Source organism: Chinchilla lanigera, unplaced genomic scaffold, assembly GCF_000276665.1.
Source record: "Chinchilla lanigera isolate Chin_1 unplaced genomic scaffold, ChiLan1.0 scaffold00016, whole genome shotgun sequence".
Lineage (NCBI taxonomy): Eukaryota > Metazoa > Chordata > Mammalia > Rodentia > Chinchillidae > Chinchilla > Chinchilla lanigera.
Window position 1 is genome coordinate 2,899,292 of NW_004955417.1, and position 13,100 is coordinate 2,912,391.

Sequence of the window (13,100 nt, forward strand, 5' to 3'; positions counted from 1 at the left end):
ACCAAGTAGGTTGAGGGCAGATTTGTAGGGAATGTAACCCCAGCTGGCTCTATCTAAAAACTTAAAAGTCTGTTTAATCTGCTTAGTAAGGCTATATTTAAAGAAATGCATATATTAATATTTGAGTTTGGTGCTGTTACTTTAGAGCTAATGAGTCTCAAACTACTCTGAAGTAAAGAATTTAGGAAGAGTATCAGTAATGGGAATACCTACAAACCTATTTTACAAAATAGATTTACTATGGCCACATGGAGTTCCAGCTGTAGAAGAATGCAACAGGGATATATGCAGTCTAGAAAACTAGGTGATCCAGTCAAAGGCAGAAGACCAGGAGGTCACTCCAGAGTCACATGCTAGGCCATATCAGGAATAAGAAGGGTCTCAGTTGGACGGCTGAAGAGTGTACTGGAGAGTCTAAATGTCTGCGCTGGATGCCTGGGGATGGACCTGCAAGAGCAAGAGTGAAGACAGGGATTTCTGAAAAGAAACATAAGTGAGACTTCCTTCTTCTGTCTGATTTTACATGATCCAGGATACAAATCAATTAGTTGGGGACACCCAAACCCAAGTGGGTCTTCCTTCTTCAGTAAGTCTATCATGAAGACATACCCAAAACCATGCTAAACCAATCAGGTAGGCATTACTCCTCCATCCTGACTCCACAGTAACTATCACAGGGGGCAAGGAGCAAAGCCAACCTGGCTCTTTTATAAAACACTGTGTAATAAATAAACAACAAAGTACCTAAATAAAGTTAATTTCCCCACATTACATGTCTTTTAATATAAATTGTCAATAAATTTATGCATTAATGAGTATTCACACAATACCTGGAATAAAATCTATAGATTTTGAAAAATTGGGAAAAAATATTGGCCTGCATACATTTAGCCCTAATCAGCTTGCACATGATGTCTGGGTCAACATAGAAATACCAGTGAAAATGAAATGACAAAGAAGTCACTTATTAATGTGAACTGATACTTCATTCATTATCAGGCAACTAGTCCTATAAAATAAAGTTATTGCAAGGTATGATAGCACACACCTGTAATCTCAGCACTCAGAGGGCTGACGCAAAAGGATCACTGCAAGTTTGAAGCCAGCCTGAACTGCATAGTGAAACCCTGTTTCAAAAAGACAAAAATAAAATAAAATAATAAAAATTAAATAAAATAAATAAAATAAAACAATTATTGTTTTTGAAATATGAGAAAATGTGCAATTCAAAAAACATCATGTCCAGGCCAGGAATATAGCTGAGTGGCATAGGCACCTGCCTGGAAAGTGCAAGGTCCTGAGTGTGATCCTGGTACCAAAAATAAAACAAAACAAAACAAAACAAAACAAAACAAAAAATCCTCATCATGTCCTAAAAATCATATCAACTGAACGGCAATGTAAAATTAAAATTTTCTACTTCAATAAAAAAGTATACATTTTGCCTAATAAATGTCAATGTGGTCTCTTGGTACAAATCCATAGAGTAATACTTCACACTGAACTAATAATGGTATAGTAATATTGATCACTCCTTTGGTAAATGTCCCTGGCAAAAATATACTCACACTTGGCCCAGTATTCCAAAGTATAAGAAACACTACATGTAAATGACTATGATGGTCATGCTTAAAATATTTTAGTTTAGATTCACAGAAACAAGAACACATGGTTACTCTCAGATAACATCAGAATTTCTAATAACATTTCTTATTCTTTAGATGTATGTGACAACTAAACCAAAACTGTAAATTCCTGTGATACTTAATTGCAGAAAATAATGTTTATCAACAGGATACAAGAACCAGTGCCAAGATGTCATTTTACATCACCATATCCAACCAGAAGTACCAGAATAAGGGCTGGAAACCTCATGCACTGTAGACAACCTGTCCAGTACGCAGCCTTCGCTCCCATTGCACCAAGTCTTTTTCTTCCCTGTACAAATGCTATCTCAAATTTATGTTCCCAAAGAAAGTCTTTTCTTACAGATGCAATAGCTCCTTCATCCTCTCAAAGATCCAGTTCTTTAATAAACGTGATGTGACTTAGTCCAGTAACAGTGTTCTAACTCTAAAGGAGACTTCAGACCTCCAGAAACTTCTGCAACCTCACATTCCTAACTAGGAGTGACTAACTTGTTCAGTGGCGTATGTGATTTTAAAACAATAAGTAACATGTAAGTCATTCTCACTCTGGTTTTAAGAAGAGAACACAAAATCACAGAAAAAAGGTCAACAATTTTGAAAACCAAGTGAAGTTAAATAATAAACACCACCACACTCGGACAAGCTGAGTTAAATAATAAAAGAACTTGCATAAGGATGAGATGGGTTAGTGTTGACAGAATATCTCTTCTGGGAGAGGCTTACTAAATCAACAGAAACTACAAAAGAAACCCTTGTGAAGACTCATGTTTAGAGTTTAGGACTGAAAAAACAGGAAAAGACAAAGACATGCAACTCTCAAGGGCAATAGGGTTTTTCCATGGAAACATCTTCTTATTTAGTACCACAATAGGGGCAGGAATATTTATATCCCCTAAGGGGGTGCTGAAATCCTCCTCGGGGAACATTCCTGTCTCCCTGAGTATTTGGGCACTTTGCGGCATACTGAATATCGTCAATGGCCTCTGTGCCGCGGAGACAGGTGCCACCTTCCCTAGAAGTGCAGCGGTTTATTTTCTCCTCAAAAGAACTCTTGGATCCTGTGTTGCTTTCCTTCATGTTTGGATCAAACTTTTTGGTTATTTCATAGGACTAGCCGCACAAAGCTTGTTGGTAGCAAGCTCTCTAATTCAGCCTTTCTATGCTGGGTGCTCCCCTCCAGAGCTACCAAAGAAATGCCTAGCTTTGGCCATTTTGTGGTCACTGGGACTTCTGAATATTCGAGGAGTGAAAACAGTGTCCTGGTTTCAGACTCTCAGTTCTTTGGTGAAGGTGGCTATTCTCTGTTTCATTTCCCTAGCAGGGATAGTGCTGTTAGTGATGGGGAGAAAGGAGAATGTTTCCAGATTTGAGAGTGCTTTGGATGCTGAACTTCCTGATGCCTCACAAATTGCTGAAGCCATTCTCCAAGGATTCTACCCATATGTGGGATCTACAGTCCTGGTAAACATTGCAGGTAATCCCCTTTGTTTAAATATTATGTAGCATGATAAAAGCTTTAACCAGCAGAGATGGGGGTGGTTAAATCTGGTACTCTTAATTTCTAGAGTAGAATTTAATCTGTTCTGTACTACATGATTATCGTTGAACTCCCATATATAAACACTCACGTAGACTATGTAGAGTTCAGTGTTCTTCTTCAATGTTTGTTATACTGCAAATTGTTGTTGTCGCATAAGTTGCTCAGATTAGCAGATATAAGCATGCAAAATTGATCTAAATTTTTAAAAAATCTTTTAATCACTAGTTGTTCCTCTCAACAAACCATCAGACACCAGCAGTACAGTTATGCCACTGATATATATATCTATATAGATATATAGATATATATATGATGCCTTAGTACTTTCGTTTTCTTCTTTCCCTCATCCCAAGTGTTCCTTCCTTTGAATAATTTCTTTCCCTTTCTTATTATACTGTACATGTGGGTTCTATTTACTCTTTCCTCTGTCATGTTATTACACCAGGGAGATAATGTGAGTGTTCTTCAGTTTATGCCCCTACATAAACTTGAGAATTTCAAAAAGGTGTTAAAAGACAGTAAGGATTGTTTGTTCTCCTAGACATTGTTAGATTTAATTCTGGCATTCTGAGGCACTTTGACTGCAATACAAGTAATACATCTATATAATCATTTTTCAAGACAATTATAAGAGGTTTAACACTTTAGTACTATTTTACTATTGCCACAAAATCTAGTTCCATATGCAATACTAACTCAAGGTCATTGATGTAGGTCCTCTTCCTTATTTATACTTTTTATTTGAAAGACTATATTACCGCGCCTGCCTGGCAAGCTCAAGGTCATGAGTTCGGTTCCCGGTACCAGAGAAAAACCAAAACAAAACAAAACAAAAAAAAAAAAAAAAAATGAAAGACTATATTACCAGTAGTTATAAAATACTACCTCCTAATTTTGACATCATACTATGTTTTAACCATATTTCCTATGTTAGTACCTGGTTATGTTGCACATTCTTTCATATACTGCATTTCACTGTATTAATTATGGAAATTCTTTCTGAGACTGGTACATTTAATATTCTCCTACGTGAATATATGCTTGTATCTCTGTACCAGTGAGCTTTCTGCTGATAATATTGTTCCAAAAGTATTATCACAATTGAGTGATTTGCTAATAAATGTACAGCATTCTGGAATAAATAAAAGATTGAGTAGAAAGAAATTATTTTATTCCATTCATAAATTCTATATTAACACATTAGGGAGACATTAAACATTGTAGCATCAAACAATATCTTTGGAAATTTTCTTCTGAAAAATAAGCCTACTATCCTGGTATAATACTCCCATAAATTTTATGCTTGAAATTTGTGTAATATTTTATTAAAACTTCAAATGCTGATTTCTAGAAAGATGATCAGGTAAATAAGACACATTATTTACTCTTACATATTATGAAACACTTAGAAATAATTTGATATTTAAAGGTATTTTAACATTGTTCTTCCTTCAAATGAAAATTTTAGTTGAAATTCCTTATAATGCAATGAGCTAATTTTAATGCAATATGAACTTTTCCAAATAATAAAACAGCTTGTATTTATCTAGTAAAAGAATTTTTTAACACCGTCATTAGCACTTAGTTTGAACAATAGTTTTATGGGTCAAAAATAGAAATATAGGATGTGTGTAAATATGGAGTGCAACAGATGGAACTTAAATATACCCCAAATGTCCAAGCACTAAATGCTTGCTTCCTAACTGTGTCACCCAACTTTCCCATTACTGGTGTAATATATAAGAAGCCCCCCCAGTTTAAAAGAGAGGTTTAATTTAACTCTGCTTCAGAGGGTTCAGTCCATAACTGTGAAATCCAACACAGAATGATCAAGGCAGAAGCGCAAAGCAGTTCAAAGCTGTTCATTTTATGGCACTTGGGATCCAGGGCATGGAAACCACACCAGACAAGAAGGAGTCAAGGACCACAGAGTCTACCCAAGATGATTACCCCTTGTCGCATCAAACTAAACATAAAGTACACTTTCCAATCCCTAAACACATTCTAAGTCAAGTTGCCATTGAAACTTAATCATTACACCAACTTATAGCACTATTGGTTGGTGGTGATGAGTTATCATGGTGTGGTCCATTAAAAAAAAAAGTATTAGATCACTGAGGACATGGCCTCAGAGGTGTTCAGGGGTCTTTGTCTCTTGTTCCTAAGTGTTTCTAAGTGTCATGAGGTGAATGGACGCTATTCACTACTCACCTGAACTGACACACCATAGCACCTGCTGATTCTAAACAGCAGGGTGAATCAGTCTTGAATTAATTCTCCAAAACTGAGCAAAATAAAACCTTCCTCTTTGTAAGTTGTTTATCTCATATATTTGCTGTTGTATTACAAAGCTAACCATGAGACACTCACAAATTACTACTGGGAATGCTCCAGTTGCAAATATATTTTCACCTTCACCACATTGTGCTGTCTTTTGATTATTTCCTTTGCTGTAGATATCGTGTTTAAGTCACGATTTTATTTTTAAATACATTCAGATATTTTACATATCAGTCAGTTTATTTTGACTGTCTTCCTAGTGGCCATTTCAGTAACAAGAGCTCTGATTCTCCTTTGGAAAATCTATAGGAGCTCTTGTTTTGGTTTGGAAAACTTTTGCAGAAAGCCTACTTCAATGTTTCAAATAAATACTACTATATTTGTCTGAATATTTCTTATAGTGGAAATTATTGTCATAATGCAAATACTTGCATAGTAGTGACAAGTGATCAAACTGCTTTTACCAGGTAACGTCAGGAAGTTACGATTTTCCACTACTGTTTATGCAGCCAACACTTCATCAGAATTTTAAAATTTCTCTACCAGAGAAACCTGGATAATTTATTCATATAGCATCCATTTTTCCTGAGTATGACTTCAATTTGTATTTCCTTGTATAGCAGAGAGGTTGTGCATGTGCTCTTCACCCTCTGGCCATTTTATGTCACCATCTATGAACTGCTGACTGCATCATTGTCTTATTTCTGGTAACACTATAGATTCAGGATTTAATTCTTTGCATTTATGGACATATCACATATTGTATCCCTATCCCTGTTAGTTTCCACTTTATTTTGGGAATTTCCTTGTGTGTGTGTGTGTGTTTTTGGTACACAAATAGAGTAACATCCTATTCTCAAACAAATATATTTATTTGGCATAAGTACTATATATCATATATATTTTCTCTTCAATAAATCTGTTCTATTACCCTGAATACATTCCATTTTTAAAAATTTTATAGTTGTGTACTTTAAAATTTCAGTCTTCAACACAAGAAGAATTTATTTACCTGTGAGAAAGTAATTCTTTGTTCAAGCATATAGTTATCTCTCCCAAGTCCAGAGAGGACAGCATTTAAATACTGATTATTTATTCATTGTCACACAAAAAGTCATTTCTTAGAACAATAATCCACTCACATATTCTATATGTTTGATGCCTTTGAAATACATGGGTTTCTTAAATATTGGAAATACCAGAATGGAAATGTATTGGACAAAAATACGCGCTCATATAAAATCTATACACTAATGAGAGCAGAGGAAATAAGTTCATTATGTGAAAAAACAAGCACACTTAAAAAGCAAAAAATGTTGTCTATCATTTACAAATTATAAAGCAATATGGAGGCATACATGTGAGATAAACACATGACAAGAAAAATGTGGAATAAAGAAAGTCAAGCAGGAGGAGGATTTAACGTATTCCACAATGATCATGGAAAATTTTATTGACATTCTAGGATTAAAATACGCATGACAAAAAATAAATCTATACCAAGTCATACAATAGTGAAGATTACAGAAATTCAGCAAAAAACTAAAATATTAAAAGCAGGTAGAGGAATACAATAAAGGAAAGCAAGTCAGAATCACAGCAGACTTCTTAACACAAACCCTCAAGTCAAGATTTTGCAGTGAAGTATTTCAAACCTTAAGAGAAAACAACCTCCAACCAAGATTGATGTACCCTGCAAAACTGTCTTTCAAAATCAAGAGATGAATAAAATACTCAAATGAGAGAGAAGAGCTGAAGAAATTCATGACTACCAAGCCAGCCATCTAAAATGCTCTGAAGGGTATTTTAGAAAGAGATAGTGAAGACAATAGATCCAAGAACACTAATAGAAGAAGCCAACAGGCAGGGCAAGCAATTAAATATAGGGAAAGACAGGGTACCCACAACAGGAAAATAATATGAAAAGGAAAAGCCAATACATATCAGTTACAATTGTGAATAAAAATGTTCTCAATTCACCAAAGGAAACAGACAGAGAAAATGGATGAACAAACAAGATCCAACAGTATGTGACATACAAGAAACATATTTAATTAATAAAGAAATTCATGGACTAAAAGGCAAAGGATTGAAGACAATACTCCATGCAACAGGAATGCAGAAATACACAGTCATAGCTATTATATTTGCAGATAATGTGAACCTCAAGTGAAGACTGATCAAAAGAGACAAAGAAGGTCACTACATATTTCAAGAGAGGAAATGCCAAAGATAAGATTCAACAATCATAAATATATATGCACTGAATACCAGTACACTTACTTATATAAAACAGACATGAAAAATAAAATAGACTCCCCATAGCTCTAGTGTGCCTGTGGACACCAGGCTGAACCCTGGACATCTTCAGGAACCCTGTTGAGCCACCTTCTGCCTCCTCAAGCAGTGTGTGATGTATGCGGACACCTGGACATATTCTGGGACCTTGGTGGCCACTCCCCACACCCCTAGTCTCCCCATAGGAGCCAGGCTGAACACTGGAAATCTTCAGAAACCCCAGTGAGGCACCCCTGGGCCTCTACCATCAGTGTTCAAGGCAGGTGGAGCTCTGGACACTTTCTTGAGCCACAGGGACTAAGCCCAGCACCATCCACAATCCCATGGGAGCTGAGCTGAAACCCAGACAGAATCAGGGGCTTTGGGGACTCCACCCTCACCCATCCAGGGAGGGAACTGGGCTGGGTCCAGGGCAACATCTGAAGCCTTGGTATCATGACCTACACCTCCCAAACCTTGTGGATACTGGGTTGAACCCTAGAAAGCTTCAGGAACTCAATGAAGCCAGCCCTGTCCCTCCGCCACCGTCCTGGGAGCCAGCTGAATGCAAGAAAATTTCGGGAGCATCTTCTTTCCACCACACGCAAGCACAGGAGCCATGCTAAATACTGGGGATCTTCGGATCCTCACCCCACCACTCCCATACCATCTTGGGAGTGAGGCTGAGCTCCAGGAAATGTCTGGATCTTCAAAAATGACAAAATGAAGGAGTAAAATGCAATCTTAGGCTAGCCCACCCAGAACTGGTCCAGGAGACATCAACACAGAAGAGCCTGGAAGTCATACACCTGAAATTTCTGAAATAACAGCAACTGAAGCAAAGAAACAATTCCATCAGGCCATACAAGACATCAGATCAGAAATAATGTCTCAGGTAATAAAAGTAATGACAACACTAATGAGAGTATTGCTCAGTACATCCAAAGAGGAGATTGATAAGAAAAAGAGGAATATTCCTCAATGAAACCTTGAGGAAACAATACAGAAAAGAACTAGAATGCATGAAACACACTCAAACAGATATCCAGGAAATTAAAAATAACATCAAAAGCTGGTAAAACCACCTGAACAAGCTAAAGACAGATTTTCAGACCTTGAAAACAGCATTGCCACTAACAATTGTGTTTTTGGGTTTTTTTCTTTTTTTCTTTTTTTTTTTTCTGGTACCAGGAATTGAACTCATGACCTTGCTCTTGCCAGGCAGGCACTGTGCCACTGAGCTAAATCCCCAGCCCCCTTGCCACTAACAAATGTGAAAGGAAAGATCTCTTAAAAATAACAATGAACCAGGAAATAACAATTCAACAACTGCAAGACAAAGCAAAGAACAAAAATGCAAAATTAATAGATATCAATGAAACAGCAGGTGTCAACACAATTGATATAAAAATAATATTTCCAGAAATAAAAGTAGAAAATTTCCCAGGCATGGAAAAAGAATTGCACATACTGTGACGCATATAAAATTGCAATTCACCATAATAAAAATGAATCTACATCCAGACATATACTGATCAAAATCCCAGAAACTCAACAAAAAATCAAAATATTGAAAGCAGTTAGAGAAAAGAAACATATCACCTATAAAGGAAAACCCATCAGAATCACAGATTTCTCAACACAAACCATCAATTCAAGAAGAGCTTGGAATAAAGTGTTTCAGGAACTAAAAGAAAACCACTTTCAACTCAGATTGATGTAATCTGCAAAACTATCCTTAAAATTTAATGGAGAAATAAATTTTTTCCACACTAAAGAACACCTGAAGAAATTCATGAATGACAAGCCAGTCCTACAAAGAGTACTAAAACATATTCTAGAAAGGGATAAAACAGACCATAACTTCAAGAACAACAAATAAAGACAACAGATTGAAAACAATACTCCATGCAACAAGAATACAAAAACTTGCCAATAAAGAAAAGCCAGATCCTGATGCATTCACAGCTGAATTCTACATGAAATTTAGAGAAGATTCAACACCAATTCTTCTCAAACTTTTTAATGAAATTGAAAGGGAAGGAATTTTCCCTGATTCATCCCCAGAGGCAAGTATTACACTAATACCAAAACCAGAGAAAGACTCAACCAAAAAAGAGAACAACAGGCCAATCTCCCTAATGAGTATAGATGCAAAAATTCTCAATAAAGTACTAGCAAACAGGATATAACAAATCATAAAGAAGAATATACACTGTGATCAAGTTGAATTCACTCCAGGAATGCATGGATGGTTCAATATTCACAAATCAATAAATGTTTTACACCATATTGATGGAGCCAAAGACAAAAACCACATGATCATCTCAATAGATGAAGAAAAAGCTTTGTGCATCTTTCCAACACTCATTCACGTTAAAAGAAAAACCTACAGAAAATAGGAAATAATGATTTTTACCTCAATCTGATCAAAGCCATCTATGACAAACCAATGGCTAACATCATTCTAAATGCACAAAAATCGAAAGCTTTCACTTTAAAATCAGGAACAAGACAATGATGTTCACTTCATGACTCCTACTCAATATAGTTCTGGAAATATTAGCTAAAGCAATTAGACAAGAGAGAGAAAAAAGTATAAGGATAGTCAAGGAAGAAGTGAAATTATCAGTATTTCCAGATGACATGATACTCTACATAGAAGACCCACAAAACTCCACCAAAAAAAGTATAGGTTTAATAACAAAATTCAGTAGCCCATCTGGATTCAAAGTCAACACTCAAAAATCAATAACATTTCTGTACACAAACAACAAACAGACTGAGAGAAATTAGGGAAATCAATCTTTCACAGTAGCATCTAAAAACGAAATACTTAGGAACCAATCTAACAAAGGATGTAAAAGATCTATACAGTGAAAATTATAGTACTCTGAAAAAAAGAGATTGAAGAGGATATCAGAAAATGGAAAGATATTCTTTCCACATGGATAGGAAAAACTAAAATTGTGAAAATGGCCATACTCTCAAAATCGTTGTACATATTCAATGCAATCCAAATTAAAAGTATGCAAATTAATGTATACCATTAGTATACCTCACAGATCTAGAGCAAACCTAAAAGTCTTCTGGAACCAGAAGAGGCCTAGAATAGCAAAAGCAATCCTGAGAAACAAAGGAAAGGATGGAGGCATCACAATTCCTGACTTGAAATTATATTATATAGCTAGTGTGATAAAATCTGCATGGTACTGTCACAGTACCAGAAACAGACCTGAAGATCAAAGGAACAGATTAGAAGATACAGACACATCAACAAAAACACCCAACCACCTTATCTTTTACAAAGGTATCAAACATATTCAATGGAAGAAAGATAGCCTCTTTAATAATGATGCTGGAAAAACTGACTTTCCACATGTCCAAGACTAAAACTAGACTCATGTCTATCATCATGCACTAAACTAAAGTCAAAATAGATCAAAGATCTAAATATTAAAACAGAAACACTAAACCTATTGGAAGAAAAAGTAGGTAAAAGTCTTGAAGACATAGAGGTAGGCAGAGAGTACACGAATAAAAGCCAAACTGCACAAGAATCAACAGCTAAGAAGCCAAACTTCAAAGAATCAACAGCTAAGATTTCATTTTATTGAAAAGTTTTTGCACATCAAAAGAAATCACCAATACTACAAAAAGAAAACCTATGAATTGGGAAAAAATTTTAACCAACTGCCTCTCAGACAAAGGATTTCTATCTAGAACATATAAAGAATTAAAAGAAATCAGGCCCTCCAAATTCAAAGACTCAATCTAAAAATGGGCTTCTGGGTTGAATACACTATTCTCAGATGAAGAATTACTAATGGTGAAAAAATATCTGAAAAAATATTCAACATTGTTAGTCATTGGAGAAATGCAAATAAAAACAAAACTGAGATTCCACCTCACCCCAGAAAGAGTGGCTGTATCAAGAAATTAAACAATAACAAATGCTGGAGAGACTGTGGGTAAAAGGAATCCTACTCCACTGCTGGTGGGAGTGTAGACTGGTGAAACCACTGTGAAAATCAGTGTAGAGATTCCTCACAAAACTAGAATTAGAAGTCCCACTTAACCCAGCAGTTCCGCTTCTGGATATTTTCCAGAAGGATTGAAAACATCATACCACAGTGATATATGTGCACCCATGTTTACAGCAGCACAATTTGTTATAACTAAATCTTGGAAACATCCCAAATGCCCATCAACTGAGGAATGGTAAAAAGATGTGGTATTTTTATACAATGAGGAATTACTCAGCTATAAAAAGATAAACTTGAGGCTTTATAGGTAAATAGATGCAACTATCATACTCATAATTGAAATAAATAAGACCCACATGTGAAAATATCATATTGTCACCCTGGTATAAGAATCTGAAAGAGTAAGTAAAACTCAAAAGTACAGTAGATTATATGAAAGAGAAAGACACTGTTCAAAGGATGGAACAACTGGGATGAAGGAAAGAAGAAAAAAGGAAGAAGGAAGGCAAAATATATATAATATGAATAGCTGGGACAACTGTACTGTTGATGTCTGATGGTGTATTGAAAGGAACAGTTAATGCTTACCTTTTTTTATATTTTGACCAATTTTGCATGCTTACATCTGGTAACCTGAGTAACTGATTTGAAGACAATAATATGCAATGGAAAAACCATTGGTGAATTCCTACAATCTGGTCTAGTGAAACCCTATATTATCTCTAATGTTTTCTTTAACATTTATTCTTTTTAATGGTTTAAACAATCTTCCATTCTTACATCTAGTAATCTGAACAACATAGGTGAAGATAAAAATATGTAATATAACAAACACTGTTAATTCCTATCATTTTGTTTTGAAACCCTGTATCACTTTTAATGTTCTTGCTGTGTTTCGTTTATGTCTGTGTTGGAATTTTGCTATTGTTCTTTTTTCTTACTACTTTCTTTAAAATGAAAAAAGAAGTATCAAATAAACACTAACACAATTGTAAAAGGAAATGCAATACACAGTTTGCACAACTAGATCAACTACATAAAAAATTCAACCAAGTAACATCAGAAATAAACCAAACCTAGGAACAAATGGACTTAGTAGATATCTACAGAGTGACCCACTCCAGAATACCAGAACGCAAATTCTTCTCAGGGAGAATATGGTGAAGTAAATGAAAAGGAATGAAAATTATGTGATACATGTTATCTGATGAGAGTGCAATGAAAATGGAAATGAATAACAAGAGAAATCACAGAAAATACACAAACACATATAAATTAAATTACACCCTCCTGAGGAAACAATAGGTTACACATGAAATTGAAGAAGAAATTAAACGGTATCTAAAATTAAACAATTGTTATGGTTTG

The 13,100-nt window shown here is 35.4% G+C and overlaps 1 protein-coding gene across 6 annotated transcripts in view; it reads left to right on the forward strand.

Annotated features, from left to right (window-relative positions):
• Positions 1–2,349: 2,349 nt before the first annotated feature.
• Positions 2,350–13,100, forward strand: part of LOC102027182 (solute carrier family 7 member 13-like) — a 35,731-nt gene continuing 24,980 nt past the window's right edge. For all 6 annotated transcript variants that reach the window (XM_013512794.1, XM_005381729.1, XM_005381728.1 and 3 more), the window contains exon 1: positions 2,350–3,123. In XM_013512794.1, coding sequence (XP_013368248.1) covers positions 2,457–3,123 — 667 coding nt within the window. In that variant the 5' untranslated portion in view covers positions 2,350–2,456. The remainder of the gene's footprint in view (positions 3,124–13,100) is intronic.